This window comes from Labrus bergylta, chromosome 19, assembly GCF_963930695.1.
Source record: "Labrus bergylta chromosome 19, fLabBer1.1, whole genome shotgun sequence".
Classification (NCBI taxonomy): domain Eukaryota; kingdom Metazoa; phylum Chordata; class Actinopteri; order Labriformes; family Labridae; genus Labrus; species Labrus bergylta.
In genome coordinates this window covers 3011926-3028604 of record NC_089213.1, presented here as the reverse complement: position 1 = coordinate 3028604, position 16679 = coordinate 3011926, and the positions used below count along the sequence as shown (strand labels likewise).

The following is a 16679-nucleotide window of genomic DNA, read 5'->3' as shown; positions in this document are numbered from 1 at the left end:
TTTGGCGTGGTATGTTTTCACGGCGGAGGGAGAGTATGTCTCTTTGTATAAGAAGCTGTAAACAAACCATGTGAGCTGTCTGAATTCTTCTGTGACTGGCTGGACTATTTCCACTTTCATTTTGACTGAAAGCAAAGAATAACACCTGCTAACCCTCGATCTGATAACACCTCAACACTCAGAAACCAGCAGGCTAAAAAAAAAGTTTCTGTCACCTTTGCTCACTGTAATTGCATGTTGTAAACTCTGAACAACATGTACTTGATAGTGTGTGAATAACTAAGGTCGTTATCGTATCAGTTATGTGTTCTCAAATCAAATGTGGACGTTTTTTTTTTAAACCTTCTGACGGTCGCTTCAGAAAACCGTCTTGTCTTCTACTTCTTCGTTCTTGTGATTTTTGTGTCAGAACGACTGTCGACTTCTTTGCTCGCTTGACTTCAACTCAAATTCCAGAGAAAAAGAAAGAAGAAAGTTCAGTCAATATTACTCCACCTGCTTTTGTGTGCACCCTGTGTTATGTAAGGTCACAGTTACGCTGCAGTCTGTGCCCTTCATATGACTTCCAGATTGCTATGAATCTATTACAGTGACATTTGAGGATTGGAAATTTCAGGCACTCCTCATAATTGACTACACGATTCAGGTTTTCACAGCATACTGCAGATCGCCATAATTCTCACTATGAATGTATTTTTACTTTTTTTTAAAAAAATAGAGATTGTAGTATGTATGTAGTGTAGAAGAATTTAACTGTAAGCATTCATTTTCTTTTAAAAAGAAATAACCTTGAATTATTGTTAATCTTTCCGGTGTCCCTGTAGATAAAAAGAAGGCGTAAGCATCAACATTAAAATATTACATTTGCCTTAATAGAATAGAATAGAATAGAATTACTTTATTGATCCCAAACTGGGAAATTGTGGTGTTACAGCAGCAGGTTATCAGAGCAAAACAAATTATAAGAATAGATACATAGTAAATAAGCACTTAAAATATAAAGGAAAAATAAGAATAAGTAGAGATTTATACATTAAGGATTTAACTTAACATTCTTACTGGTTAAAAAAATGAAAAATTAAATACAGCATTTATTCAGGCTTGTCAACTGAATGTAAAAATACTTGCTGGAGGTAAGAGGTGTACGTTTGCAAAAACACTGATGACAGTGGTACATATGTAATAACAATATAGGGGGTTCTCCAGAGCTGTGCAAAATCGTGGCTGTGCAATCAAATATATATTAAGTGATTCATGTGCTCCAGTATGTTCTCTGGTTCCTGTCTTGAAGTATTATCCTTTTTGAATTATACTTTTTGTACATCTTAAGTCCTTCTCTGAGAACACAGACCTCTATTTGTGGAGTGGGCTGAAGCGCAAGAGTTTACTTCAACTTTTATTAAAATGTAGCTCTTCTCTTAAAATCTGTTTGAATGTAGATAATGCCACAATACAGACACACCTTCATGTGTTGGTTGCCCATTGGCTGAGGTGCATCTGTAAAGGGGCTTAAGAGGAGGCATCAGTGGTTACTGATGGGTAAACAATAGGATTATTTACTGTAGTTTATACTCCTAATTGCCCTATTCGTAATCTCACAGGACAGGGGGTTCAGAATTCACTACTCCAAAAGGACTGCTGGTTGTTTGCTGTATAATTAAAGTTTAACACATTAAAACATAACACTGAATTCACACCTTGAGAACAGAACATGCTAAATGAAACACAGGGACAATGTGGAACTTTAAGATGGAGGTGGAATCATTCATAAACTTGTTGTAATCATCTAACAACTGTTACTACTCTAGTCTTTTGCTGATTGCTGAGTGTAAATGCAGAGTTAAAGTGATCTCAGAGGATGACCCATCATTTGTTAGTGTTCTAAGTCTTTAAATGTGATTTTTCACACTTAAATGTAATATAAATCAAGTATGTCCTCTGAAAATAACTCTGTGAGTCATGACTGTCTACAATGGGTGTAACACCCGAGTCCCACTGTCTGTGATGTTTTCAGAGTTTTCAGAGTCCTATCTTCAGTTTGTTTACATCGCCCGGACGGCCGGCTGACTCCTCCCCTCACGTATAAAAGTTGTTTAATTGAGGGACTAGAGAAAAGAAGAATAACATACTGTACTCACTGCTTAACTGTGTTTCTAGATCACGCTCATTTCAGGTAAATTTACATGCAGTGTGAAGATACGAGCATAATAAAGATCGCTAGCATTAGCATGCTAACACAACAATGCAGCGCGAGTTGTTTTGGTTTCATGCTGGTGCTCAAGGGGGCGACATCTGCTGGATCTGCATATAAAGCCTTTAACTGATTTCATACTAAGATGTTTCTTCTCCTTCTTTGCTATCGATTACTTTCTTACAGCATTGCTTGTTACTTAACTCAACAAATCCACATATGCTCGAGCAGGTGGCAGCTTTCTCTGCACTGTTCCTGACACTACGGCGGTATATTCATAGACTATTGCATGTCGACAGGTGCCCTTTTAGACCAGGCTATTACAGAACACCATCTCCTGAGCGTTATCAGCGTGTCAGGTCACATCACTTTGTCTGATTTTCTCTCCGTCTCAGACAGCTTTCGTGGAGCTGACCTCAGGTCTTTCCTCCCACTTATCCTTTCTGTCTGTCTGGTGCCGTTACCTCCCTCCCTCCTTCTTAGGTCTAAGGCCCAAGTTCCACTTTGCCCCCCCCCCCGTCCTGTGGATGAGGTTTCCCTCCCCTGAGAAAAGCGTGTCTGGAACTATTTGACGTCCTGGATGTGATGTGTGTCCAGGAGTGAGATGAGTCGGCTCGCCCTGCTATCCTGGAGTGCCGAGTCTTTAGCCTCTGAGCCCTGAGCCTGAGCCCAGACTGTCTACAAATTAGAGAAATTAGCCCAGCCAGGCACAGGCACCCAGTGAAAGAGCCCAAATCCCTCCACCTCCCCTCCCTCTCTCCAACGCACACACTTCTTCTACCACCGGCACCACCATTAACCCCCACGCCACACTGGGCAGTAAAACTGCACTCTTGGAATCGTAGTCTTGTCCATATGGCAGCCAATTTACGACTTCAGCAGCCAAGTTTGGAAAAGAAAGGAGATGAAGAGGAGGAGGGGTAAATGTCGTCTAAATAAAGACATTGCTGAAACTATTTTTAAGAAATAAAAACTATAATGAGTTTGTGATTGTTTTAAAAAAGTAAAAATGTGTTTTATATTCTTTGGACTTTACTAAAATGTGAACAACATATCAGTCATCTTTTCAGAGATTTAACATTTCTTTTCAAACGCTGGAATACAAATTCTGCTTTTCATAGTACATTGTGAAAGCTACCCAAATCTTTTTTTTCCTCTTTGTTAATTTCACAGGCTTATACAACGTATTTATACTATTAACTTAAACTAAACAAACAAACAGAAGTGAATAATTTTAGGAACAAGGAATTAAAGTATCAAATCAGGCATTTCCCTTTTAGCTTTGAAAATGTCAACACTGTATGGTAAGGTTATGTAACGACAAATACATTTTGGTAAAGACGCATGCTGAACCTCGAGTTTAAACCATAAAGGAGAAATAAGCTGTTTTCAGAGCAGTTATATGCGCCAATATTGATAATTCGACATTACACTCGTTTCAGTCGAGGTCAAATGTTCTCAAGGCATTTGTGATAAACACAGATATCTCATTTTTTTCTGTTTTGCACACGCTGGTTCCCAAGTATAGACGTACACACATTCTCTTTTTACCCTCCATATGTTGTTTTAACTGCTCTCTCCTCTCCGGGCTATATTTGCCCTGAGCTTTATTCCAGGTGAGGTGACCCAGAGCTCTATATAACTACATGGTGTGTCTGAAAGTAAAGGGGACGCTAAGCAGACAGGTGTCTAAGTCTCTTCCCTGCGTGCTGGGATGACCTGGCCTACATCTGTACCTGTGAATCGGCACTAATCGGCACCTATGTGTGTATGTAAGACTGCAAGACACTCACTATTTATATAACTGTATATGTACGTTTTTAAACTTGATTCGAATTCTACATAAAAAATAAAAAAAAAATGTAAATACATATTTGTAAAATACAGGATTTATAAAAGAAAAAAGAAAGAGGGTGTGTTTGTGTGGCAGGGGTCTTTAGTTAAAGATGTTCTTCAGTAAGATGTAGGTCAAGGAGATACAGTGGCAGCAGATTGCTCATTAAGTGCCAAACCAAGCAAAAGTCTATGAGTGTGTTTTTCAGTGGCAACAGGCCAGCCATCTGCTCTTCTTTTATTCATTCATTAACATGTCTTCTTTGTGTGCGCATGGACGTGTGTGTGTGTGTGTGTGTGTGTGTGTACATACGTAAGCATTCATCACAACAGCCACTTGCTGCTGGCCAAGTGCACAACGTCACTGATGTTGTTGTCCAAAAAACCAGCAGTTGTGTGTCAGATGGCTTCGATCACGTGACCGCAGCGGCCCTCTGATTGGCTGGAGCGTTGAGCTAAAAAAGCTTGGCGCAATCCGAGGGCTCATGAGTTTCTGGTGGTTGGTGACAAGAGTAGCCACAGCAAGCAAGAGCGGATACCCAAAGGATCTTAACTGAAAGGAACCTCCGGAAGAAAACAAAATAATAATAAAAACACACTGGGGAAAGAAGAGAGAGTGTAAAGAGGAGAAAGCTGAATCGAGGGATGACATAGCCAAAGACATGAGGATCCTACAGCTGAATGAATGTGAGAAAGTAAGTTGTTTTTACATTTCTTTCAATTACGATTATGATGTTATAGAGGTGGATAAATGATACAGAAGGAGCTGATCCATTGGCCGTATTAAGAATGGCTGCGCAGGCTGAAGGCCAGCTCTGGGATGACTGCCAGGAAGAGTGTCAATGAACTTCGGTGTTTTCATGAATGGAACTAGCTGCCTGAATAATGAATGAATAATAAACAGAGATTATTGAATTAAGCAGCCAACTCTAGTCATGTTTAGCAAACATGCATGCACACCAAAGTTAATATGAAAACATTTCCTTCTGTGTTACTAAAATTTTTTCCACTTTCTTTTTTTCCAGATCTTGAGCTTTAACCAGCGTTAAAAGATAACGGACCTACTCAACTAAACCAAAGTACTTCTATACCAAAAAAGCAACCCGAACCAAACCCAAGGTCCAAAAACAGCTTGAATCCATCGCCTACATTCAAGTATATTTATCCATATTGTCAAGATGAAGCTGGATAGCACACCTGGAGCCATGAGCGGATGGAGGGAGTTGGACTTTGCCTTGAACTGCACCTACATTGTGCCGGACCAGGTGTCGGACCCAAGCTTCAACCTGCCCAAAGCCATGACCTCCATCCCGCGTAACCTCACCTTCGAGTACAGCACAGACAACGAGGTAAGAGCAATCGGGTTACCTCAGACAGTTCTTGCATTGAGAGATATAGCTACAAACAATATACACCATTAAGCGGCAACCAAACAGCCTGATGCTACAAGCAGTTTATATTGGAATCCAGTAAATTGTCATTTTAAGCTTACCTCAGGTTTGTTTGAGTCTCCAGTTGTGTCCGATTAAAACAACTGTTTAATCTTTAACATATGAATTCTGTTACGTAACATTATGTTTGGCCATCTGCATTTGGGCTCTTGAAACAAAAGATCTGCTGACTAATGAGTTCTTCACATATACACTAGAGTGCACAGTGTGTGTCAATGTGGAGTCCATTGACAGCTTGAGGTCAGGGGCCTTTCAGGTCTTTTTTTTTTTCATTATGTCATTGTAATGTAGCCATTGCGCAACTCTTGTCTTACACGAACAATAACACAAGCTGATACTCTTACACTAGATAAAAGTAGATGTCAGTGACCTGCTCACTTTCCTGAAGGTGATCTAATCTCAAAGAGTTTCATGTCCTGTTTTTTTTCTTCTTTTTTCCTCTCACACTTATGTGAGTCAGGAAGAGCGTTGCAATATCTCAGAGCTATTTCAGTCAGCTGACTGTTTGGAAGTGACATCAGGTATATGCCTGGACATGCCGCCTAATGAAAGCCTGACAATCATGTCTACCTTAAAAAGGACTTCCTACTACAGCTAGAAAAAGTTCATCTTGAAAGGAGGAGAAGAGCAAAGATGTCAAACTTCTTTTGAAGTCGCAGTCAAACATTCTGCTGCTTGTGGTCGACTTGCGCTGCCCCCCCCCCCCCCCCCCCCTTCCTCTTTCTCTCAGGACCTGGGCGACACTTTTAGTAGTTGTTCCTCTTCTCTCACTCTCTCTATACTCTCATGTCTTCCTCCTTTACTCCAGTGGCATGAAAAAAAACAAACCTTGCAAATCGAGGTGATAAAAATCTCTTTGGGGTTATTTTCGAATCCCCCAGGCATCTTTTTTTTGGCCGGCTAAGTCATGCAACCTGACGATGATTTTGGCATATGCTTTGTGCTCATGTGTAAACAAGCGCTTGGTGACAGATCATAATTCTAAAAAATGTAATTTTATCCTATATTTGCATGTAACACTGGAAGAGATGCGAGTGCTGACGTGTTTTAACGTACGTAATCGGAGAATCAAAAACACATCAGATAAAAATGAGACATGAAAACAAACACACACACACACTCACACTCACATGCTTGCCAGTAAATCTACTCTAATTTTCCTCTTTTGACTTAGTATTGGAAATGGACTTCCTGCAATCATCATAATGACAGACACTCCTTGTATGGGTGTCATGGGATGGTGTGTACACTTGTCACCTTAAGGTGCTGCTTACCCAGTAATCAGAAATTCCAGAGAGCAGGGATTCTTTTTTCTTAACACAGGTAAGTGTGTAGGCCACTTGTTTCATCAACAGGATGAGTCAAATGTAGAGTGGGGTGAATGGAAACAGAGAGCTACAAGGAATGCATTGGTCATACTTGACTGGTCGCACTTTTGGCTTCAAGGAGGATTTGTTAGGCCAATTGGACACCTTTTCTGAATGCTCTTTTCCTTACGTTTTCATTCAAAGCTTCCAGGTAATTCTAAGGCTAGAAAAAAGGGGGTACGTGGCAGATGGGATTGTGTAACGGGTGCCACAAAGCTGTGATAAGAGGCAACGCAGGGGATAGGAGAAGCTGAGGAGCTGGAGGAGGAGGAGGAGGTGGGGGTGGTGGTGGTGGTGGTGGGGGAGGGATTTAGGTTAAAACCAGATGATTAACTTTCGTTGGGGCCAGGCAGCCGGCCAGGCATCAGGCCTCGACCTGGCAGGCGCACGTGTGCTTGTCCGAGAGGGTTAAGAAAAGACGAAGGATTGGGGGGGAGGGAAAGGAGAAAAAAAAAAAAAGGAGGGCGCTCAGGAGTGTGATAGCGTGGGTTCACTTAAGAACGCCCATCGTCTTTTCTTCTGTTCTCTAACACCCCCCCCCCCCCCCCCCCCCCGTCCTCTTCCCAACCTGGCTAAACTGAGCGGTTAAGAAGCAGAGAAGCGGCCACAGCGATTCGTTAGTCACGCAACACCAGAAAAGCACAATGTCGCTGTCACACTGGTTCATCGCATCCGGGAATCACCTCAGTTGCATCGACTCTGTCGCTGCCACACACTCACACACACACACACAAACACACACACACTCCTGCTGCCCTCCGTGACCTGTTCTTCTTAATTAAGTACTTCAGCAGCATTCACAAAATCTACTCCGCATTTCAAATTGTAGTTGATAATCGCAAAGTGTCCGATGTTTGTCGTCTTCGTTTGTACTTAACATAAGAGGACATGAAAATCTCTTTTAGGGTAATCTTGAATGATAATTCCTCCATGGCAGGAATAAAACAGTGTTTAAAAAATGGGGGTGGCTGGGTGGGTGGGGGGGGGGTATTTAAGGATTGAACACAAAAGCTCCTCAAGACACTGCAGCTTGTGTGTATGCCACAGATGCTAACGCCCTGATGGCGTGTGTTTGGGTGTGAGTTGAGTAGGGTTGACCCCAAGCCTCAACACTTTCTATGAAAAGTGTAAACCCTGAAGCTCAATAAAAAAAAAGGACACCGACATGTCCTGTTGATCCTAACTAAATAATCCTCATTTTAGTTACTCACTTAGTTTTTAAAAAAAAAGGCCAGAAATGACTCATTCACCTACGGAACAGTACTAGCTTTGTTCTTGCACATACGTTATCTCCTCAGGCAACTTCTCATGGTGTTAAGAAATTCCAAAATGTACATTTTCAAGGCATATGTATGGACAAGCCTTAAAAAACAAAATCATGGGGCAAAGGTTGAACTGATTTTCACATCCACTGGCTGTGTCTCCAAGGCTTTAAATCAATCTAAAGAGCACGCACAATCAGCTACACCCTAAATTACTTTCCACTGTTCTGACTCTGTGCTTTTAGAATCAAAGTCCCTGGCTATAACAGGTGACACTGCTTCTTCTACCTCCGGTGTTTTGCGAGGGCAGCAGGTCAGAGCTCAGTGGAGTAGGTCAGAGAAAGTGTAATGCTCTTTACTCGTTTAACTCATTAGTGTGAAAAGTGTGTCACCTTGTGGGTTTTAACGTGGCTCAGGATTGTCTGGGTCAACATGACAACACAACAACTTGGACTTTAATAACACACACGCACAGGCAATGGATGTATCTATTTGAAACAAGAGGGCCAATAGTTCCTTAATGAGTCTTGAAAAATCATCTTTATCATGGTTCCTTTGACTTTATTTTCAAAAATGAAAGGGGGAAAACTTGAGAAAGTGAGTAAATCTAATGAAGTGCTCGGTTTGTGTTCCAGGTGACGGGTGTATTTAGCAAAGAATACATTCCTCAGGGGACTCGCTTTGGCCCCCTGCAAGGAGACATCTACACCAAAGACAATGTTCCCAAACAGGCCAACAGGAAATACTTCTGGAGGGTAAGAAAAACAATCACATGCATCTCTACACATATATATATGCATACAAACTTCATGTGGTGCTAGAAAAACACATGAGAATGGTTAAACTATAACAATGAAAATAGTTAAGAAGTGTCCTTGGACCTGTTTTCACCTCCTTGGCTCCTTTTAATACAAAAAAATAAATAATTGGTTGCTCGGATACAGAAGTTTCACATGTCCTATGTCCGTACTTAAATAAGGAAACAAAAAGGCTTTCACACGGACAGCAGTGGTGTGCAGGGTTTTTGGTCAAACTTTCAGAGGAAGTTGTGAAGCCTGTCAGCACGTAAAACAGTAGATTCACGCTTGCACAGTCATCAGAGCCTTACCGGCACTCAGGTCATGTATGCAACATGTGTCACACACAAAGAAAAGGGACAATCCTTGTCTTTCCGCCCCCTTCAAGACTTCTGTCCCTAATTTATCTTTTTATTGTCTGGTAAAGAAATTGCCACTTGTGTCACTCAGGAAATTCTCTATTCTGCTGAGTCAATTCCCAAAAAAAGGAGTTTTTGTTGTCACCCCACGTATTTTCCTTCCGGCTCTGTTTCCTGTAAACCTGTGCAAGGGGCTGTTCCTGCCAAGCTGCAAGAGTGAAAGTCTGACGTTGTGCTGGAGTAATTATGCTATCAGAGGTGTGGGAGGAGAAACGGACGTGCTGCCAGCTGCATGCCTTGTGTTCTTTGGCAGTCGGCCAGAACCTGTCAAGCAGCCGTCAGTTCCACTTCCCTTTCCTCTCAAAGGACAACAAATACATGTTTTTTTGTGTGTGTAAAAGACATGTAATTGATTCCGCCACCGACCATGTATTCTAAGAAGTTAACTGCACGAGAGAAACGGCACTAAGCGAGAAGGAAAGAGAAAATATGTAGAGGAAGGAAAAGGGAGAGTGAGCGGGGCAGTGACTGTGAGCCACGCCTCCAAGCTTTAAATAAAGTGACGGCACGGGCATAAACACACACAACAGAGAAACCCTCAGGACACACAGAGCAGAGCAGACAAAAACATCTCAACTCATTACTTTAGAGAATTCAGGATATTTAACTGTACATGGCAGAGGTGATTATTTTGACATTTTATAATTACTGTGATTTGTTTAAAAAATGTTTTAAGATTTTGATCAGTCTGATGTTTCTAATACTTTTAGGAATTTGATCAAAATATGCTTTGTAATGGCTTACAGCTGCTCTGATAATATAAGGCTTTAATTATTTTACATTTTATAAACTAAATATTAAATAATTTAATAAAAAAAAATTACAAATTTTCTTATTTTGACATTTTTTCTTCTGCAGATATACAGCGGTGGGCAACTCCAAAACTTCGTCGACGGCTACGATGTGCACAGAAGCAACTGGATGCGCTACGTCAACCCGGCGCGTTCTGCCGCCGAGCAGAACCTGGTGGCATGTCAAAACGGCAGGGACATCTACTTTTACACCATCCGACCCGTGGAGCCCAATCAGGAGCTGCTGGTGTGGTACAGCCAGGAGTTTGCGCAGAGGCTCTGCAGTCAACAAGTGGACATCAAACAAAGTGAGTGCAACATTTTTTTTCTAGATTTGAATCAGGATTAGTTAGTCCTTTCCACATAAGGGTTAAAAGTAGACCAATATATTTTATAGTTTTTTCCCTTGACTCATTTTTTTTTTAACATTTCACAAACTATCAAAGCCTCTCTTCTTCTGATCTCAGGGAAAAAAACAGATTATCAGCTGATTATCAGCTGTTGCTGGTGAGGCAGCACAGAAACTAAAAATAAAGATCGGGAGGTGATAACGTGATGACTGAACATGTCACACAGTGTATGCCTCAGCAGAAGGATGGACGTCAAGAGTCAAATTCTTTCACTTCAAAGGGAATAAAGACGCAAAGTTATGCACTTCCTGTTGACCTGATGTTATCTTTCATCAACAATAGAGTTGGCCCTGATGCTATTTCATCCTATTGTTTACGGAACATGTCCAAATATTTATGTGAGATCATGGAGAATTCACTCACACACAGACAAAACAAATCTCAGTATTCCAAGGGGTTGTGGGTTGATGACGTAGGTATTTAAGGACAGAAGAGAAGGGAGAATAATGGCAGGTCCAAAGTACCTTTGTGAGTCATTTGTTGTCAGCTATTAGCAGAACAGCAAGTCATACCCTCATCACCCTGAAACATTCTCTGCTGCCACTAAGTCTGGTGACTCATGCCAACTGGATACACCAGATGCGTTGCCATTCACCTTGGTGACTAATGCATTGTTTTATTAGCTTAAAAGATCTTAAAAGCTTTCACATTTTAGCCCTGGTCAGGCACAGTTGCTCATGCTTTTGTTGTTGGTTTGATTTTCTAAATCTCGTTGAAAACAAGAAGTTCAGGGTTGTTGTTTTTGCAGTTGGGTAGGAAGCGCACTAATGCAGAGGTCCTTTGTGAATTACCTTTGGCTTTATATTTATTCATTGTAAGATAATGACAGCATAGAAATGATGCGCACAATTCAGGTGATAAAACCCTTTTCATGCCAGATTTAAGGAAACCCTGCAGTATGTCTGTAGGTATGGTATGGTTTGGGAAAGTTTAGTAGAAATAGGCCAGATTATGTAGAGACCTCCAATGCGATCATGATAAACTCAGTAGAAAGCCATGAAACGGCGATGGACATCCAGTAATAATGACAAAGCCTTACAAGTAAGACTTTCTCAAACGAAGATAGAGAAGGGGGAAAAAAGGGAAGAGATGTGTCATATCTTGTGGTCGGTATGGTATGACAGCTATACCAAGAAAAGGTTTCGCAAATGAAACTCAGAATTTGGTGTACAGCTTCTCACACACGACATCACACAGGGACTCCCACACACTCAACCGCCGACCTATTTGCTCACACTAAAATCACTACTGCTACTGCCAAACAGAAACCTTCAGTGTGTGATTTCACGAGTAAAGTCAATACTGAAACTACTATCATTTACCATCAGAGGGAGCGGCTTCTGTTGGGGAGATGTATGGTTGCATGTTTCAGGGATTCTAACTCATCTATACATAAGATTGACATTTTAGACATGGGTTCAATATTTGGTATTTTATTTGATTCAAGTATTTACGCATCGAGATCCGGGGCGATACTGATCTTTTTTCAATTTCTTGTCTTGCAGAATACACAAGTTCTGAGGAAGAACATGAACCAGAGTACACCAAACAGCACCTACCTCAGCAGACATGGCTTAAAGAAAGAACAAAAGAAGTGAAAGAGGAGAGGGATGAGGATGGAGAGGAGAAGATCGACGTGGAGATGTTAGAGCGAGACACACCGCCCGATACGCCCGATGACCAAATCATGGACTTCAGTAAAAAGGTTGAGAAGGAGGAGCCGAGCGACAGAGAACCAGAAGACCAGGGAAACATTCCTTCCCCTCAGCCTCATCACAGAGAGCCCAGCTTGGGTCTCAATCACCAATACTTACCTGATCACCATCCTTCAATCCAGTCTTCCCACAGAAGTCTTCCTCTTCACCTGCATGGCCTCTACGGGCACAGGGAGGGCCTTGTTTCATCTTACCCTCTGTACCCCCAGTCCAGATCCCTCCAGCCTCCCTTCCAGCTTCTTCCTCCTTTCAGCTCACACTATCCTCGCCTCCTTCTCCCGTCCTACTCTCCTCCCTTTCCCGGAATGCTGCCCTCAAGGGGATCCCTCCGATACGGCAGCTATCTGGGTACAGATGGTGTCCCATATCCACCCATTGGACAACCCAATCTTCTCCCAGTGTCCCTCCCCTACCTTCCTTCTTCACAAGGGGGTCTGAAAGAACTCACACCAAATGTGTCACCGCCACGAGGCGCTCCACTCACCCCAGAGCTCTCTCCCGTCCCCAAGGCCAGTGCTCAGCATCAGTCGCCTGAGCACTCTCCCTCTGGTTGCGAGGAGGCCATGAATCTAAGCCTGGCTACGATGACCAAAACCAACACAGCACCGCGCAACGGCCCCGGGCACAAATCCCTGCCCTACCCACTGAAGAAGCAGAATGGAAAGATCAAGTATGAATGTAATATCTGCTCCAAGACTTTCGGACAACTCTCAAACCTCAAGGTACAGCTTCATCTCCAGTCTTTTTGTAACGATGATTCAATTGAATGTCTTCAGCATGCAATCTTCAGATCTTACCAATTCACACCCAAACTCATCCATTTTCTTGTACGATCTCTGTAATTCTAGGTCCATCTCCGAGTGCACAGTGGTGAGAGACCGTTCCAGTGTAACCTATGCAAAAAGAGCTTCACTCAGCTGGCCCACCTCCAGAAACATCACCTGGTCCACACAGGGGAGAAACCTCATGAGTGTCAGGTATGTTCAAAATCCTAACCTAATGGTTAATTTTCTTCTCACTTTACAAGCTTCATAAAAGCTCTTAACTGGTCTCTTGATGGCATTTATGTGACATAACAAAGGAAAGTAAACACTGTATCCAAAATACACCACCTTCTTTCTGAGTCACAAACCGTTCTGGTAAAGCAGATTCTGTTTTTATTTTCATTGAGCCACTACCCACCTAGTCATCTAATCGCATCTTTAGGCTTTTGTTTGCTCGTGTGACTTTGTGGGCGTGAGTGTTGTAAGTACAAACAAAACTGGTCTTACAATGACAGAATGGCAGTCCTCGATGATTAATGAAAGTAAAAACTGGAATTACTTGGTCAACCCTCATACCATTCTGCTAAATTCATCAAGATGACATCAAGATACTGCACTGCCAAGTTTTTCTGGACTATCCTAATATTCCCTACGGTTTCTGGAGGTGTTATTTAACAGTCATTTGATTGTCAAGAACAAAGTGGTAACCTTTCATTTCATTTTTTTCAGGTGTGTCACAAACGCTTCAGTAGCACCAGCAACCTGAAAACACACCTTCGCCTCCACTCCGGGGAGAAACCGTATCAGTGCAAGCTGTGCAACACCAAATTCACCCAGTACATCCACCTCAAACTGCACCGCCGCCTCCACAGCAGCCGCGATCGCCCCTACCGCTGCCAGCTCTGCGCCCAGACCTTCTTCCACCGCTTCTCCCTGCGCATTCACCAGTACAGCTGCTGCCTGGCCAACTCAAACGCACCCATAAACATGCACATGAAAGAGATGGTGGAGAGGTTCGACGCCAGCCAAGAGGCCGACACGCTGACGGAGACGGCTTCGGCTCTGCAGGTGGAGGAAAGTGTGGAGCGCTGGTTGGCCCGTACCTTGGAAGGGGAGGGGAAGGAGGACCAGAAGGAGGCCACCATACTGCTAAAAGCTCTGACAGCGGCCATTAATGCACCAACAATACAAATGACCCAATCAGCTCTACCTTCATTACACCACAGCCCCTCGCCGTCCTACCAGGAGAGGGCCAGTGTCGTTCATCTCCACAAACGGCCAACCGTAAAGACAGAAGGACAGTGAGAGCAAACTGAAGGAAGGGAAAATAAATCAAAAGGACATACAGCATATCATCAACCAAGAAAAAACAGACATCGCCAAATAAAGCTTCTTTATTGTCCCTGAAGGACACAAGGGAAACTTGAGCGCAGTACCAAAATAAGAGCATTCCAAAGACTGAGCAAGGGTATTCAGTGATTGTACTTACTCCCAGTCAATTTAAAAAAACCAAAACAGGGAGGATTGTTTTGTCAAACTGTGAAGTATTATTACTTTGTTCACTCAGGTAGAGAGAACTTTTTTTGTGCTTTAACTTATTACCTTTTTTTAAATTTGAGTTGGCTTTATTTATTTAGTTGTATCATAGTTTGTCTTTCTGCTTCTTCTTTTTTTCCCCACTCTGCGTTGACATTTCCGAGGGTGAATCATTGGGGAAAACCAAAAAATGGACTCAGGAAAAATACACAAACCTGTAGATGAGTCTTCACTTGTCATACTGTGTGCATTGTTGTACTTAGTGTGTTTGAGCTTTTGGGGTGTGTAATGAGTGGAAGTTCTTATCGATATGACAAAGCACAAACCTCCTCTATGCTCCTCGCTTAATGCAACTATTTTATTTATTTAAGTTAAAAAAAAGGGAAAAAATCAGGTAACTTAAACTGTGTTTTACTATGAAATTGCCAAAATTACGACAGAAGATCTTAAATGTGTACATTATCGCGGTTTAGGATTATTCATTTCTCATTCTTACATTATAGGCTTAAAAGATGTTATGACAAAGCATTAGCTCATTTAACTGTAAAGTATCAAAGATGCACTGTGCTGGATAAAACCAAACAACACAAAAAGAAAATAAATACCATGTTTATTGTATCCTAGCATTACAATGAAATACGAGGGCTTTTTCTTTCTTTCTTACTGCACTATGCTACTGTTTTAATGTGAAATCTCACATGCTGATAAACTAAGTTTTTCACCAAGTAGATTTTTACAGGATTCATATGTTTTCATATTTTCCTACAAAGCTTTACTGTTAATGTCTGTGAACTGGAGCTGCGTCCAAAATCCTAGTTTAGACACCAGAACCTCATATTCAGCGCCGGACAACAACAAGTATCAACTACGTTTTCTATCATTGTTCATATTTTTTTGGTCGATAGCACTGGATGAAATTTTTCTTTAACTAGATCTGTATGCTCTCTGTTTGAGCCGAAAACCAGAAGGCAGGAATTGATCTTGAAACTACTGAGCCAGTAATGTACTTATTTTTTACATGTTGTAGCTTTTTTTTTCCCTCTTGTAAATTATGTTTGTCTTTGTAGTTTATTTTTCTGAAACAGGTTATGAGATGTTAAGAATTTATATGTGAGAGACTATTTTGATTATACTTTTATATTCACATGATGTAGCATATTAAAGATATTGTTTCTACATATATTAAGTATTTTGTGTGTGTTTTTTTTTTATATGCTTTCAATACAGTGATGATAAGGCCTTTAAAAAAACTGAAATCCCATGATGTCTGAAGTAGGGTTGAACAATATATCGTTTTAACACTGGGACTGTGCAATAGTCACATCACAGGACTTTCAATGCCAGTCATTCTGAATTTTTTCTGTTGTTTGATGCAAACAAAAAACATGTACACAAAGTCTGTGTGTTCCTGCATGTAAAATGTAGACATACAGGAGAAGCCGTTGACGTCACATAACCCTGGAATGACGCTTTAGGCAGTTGTCATTTACGCAAGGCAGGTTTGAAATTAGAGTATTCCTTCTACCGGGTATCGTCTTGTTAATGCGTTGGCCTTATTTACTGACCTTTAAGGATCGTTAACGGAGCAGATGTGCCGCTGATTGTTTACTTTTAGCAGCTACAAGTGAAGCGCACACACAGTTAAGAGTTGCTTTCGGTTAGTTAGGAGTCACTATCACTGTACCCTTCATGCAAACTAAACATAACTTTGAACATCGTTAACAATGGTTAGTGGCATACAAGTAACACAATAATGGTTTGTTGTTCTCTCGCTCCACATGTGGTCTCTACTTCTCTGTGTGCGTGAGAGTCGCTGCAGAGGTCTGGACTCAGTGTGTGATGAAAGAAGGGAAGGGGTTAGATTTGACATCATAAGTAACGTTAAGGCCCCCAAAAAACAAAAGCAAAATATTTGTTTGAAATTTGAGTTGATATACATAAAAAGGCACTAAATTGATCTGGAAAACATTTCCCTTTTTTTGTTTGGAAAATGGCAACGTATATCACAGAAAGAAACAAAAAACCTCAATGTCAGTTTTTTCCCAACATCGTTCAGCCCTACATGTAAAGTGAAGCACTGCTTTATTTCTGGCCATGTAAAAATATATTACTTAAGAGTCGTTAGGTAAGCATAACCTTACTT

General features: G+C 41.5%; 1 protein-coding gene across 2 annotated transcripts; it reads left to right on the top strand.

The window, feature by feature from the left end:
- Positions 1 to 4514: 4514 nt before the first annotated feature.
- Positions 4515 to 15716, top strand: prdm1b (PR domain containing 1b, with ZNF domain). Of its 2 annotated transcripts, XM_020652440.3 has the most exons (7): positions 4515 to 4719; positions 5050 to 5373; positions 8740 to 8859; positions 10179 to 10419; positions 12027 to 12958; positions 13085 to 13213; positions 13730 to 15716. In XM_020652440.3, exons 2-7 carry the CDS (start codon positions 5203 to 5205, stop codon positions 14303 to 14305), a joined length of 2169 nt encoding a protein of 722 aa, XP_020508096.2. In that variant the 5' UTR covers positions 4515 to 4719; positions 5050 to 5202; the 3' UTR covers positions 14306 to 15716. The 2 variants fall into 2 exon arrangements, with proteins under 2 accessions (XP_020508096.2, XP_020508095.2); XM_020652439.3 differs by lacking the exons at positions 4515 to 4719; positions 5050 to 5373; positions 8740 to 8859 and adding an exon at positions 9824 to 9942.
- Positions 15717 to 16679: the final 963 nt, after the last annotated feature.

Coding starts and splice junctions, on each gene's coding strand:
- prdm1b (XM_020652440.3), top strand. CDS start 5,203: ATGAAGCTGGATAGCACACCTGGAGCCATGAGCGGATGGAGGGAGTTG. Junction 5,374..8,739: donor AGTACAGCACAGACAACGAG/GTAAGAGCAATC, acceptor TTTGTGTTCCAG/GTGACGGGTGTATTTAGCAA. Junction 13,214..13,729: donor AGAAACCTCATGAGTGTCAG/GTATGTTCAAAA, acceptor CATTTTTTTCAG/GTGTGTCACAAACGCTTCAG.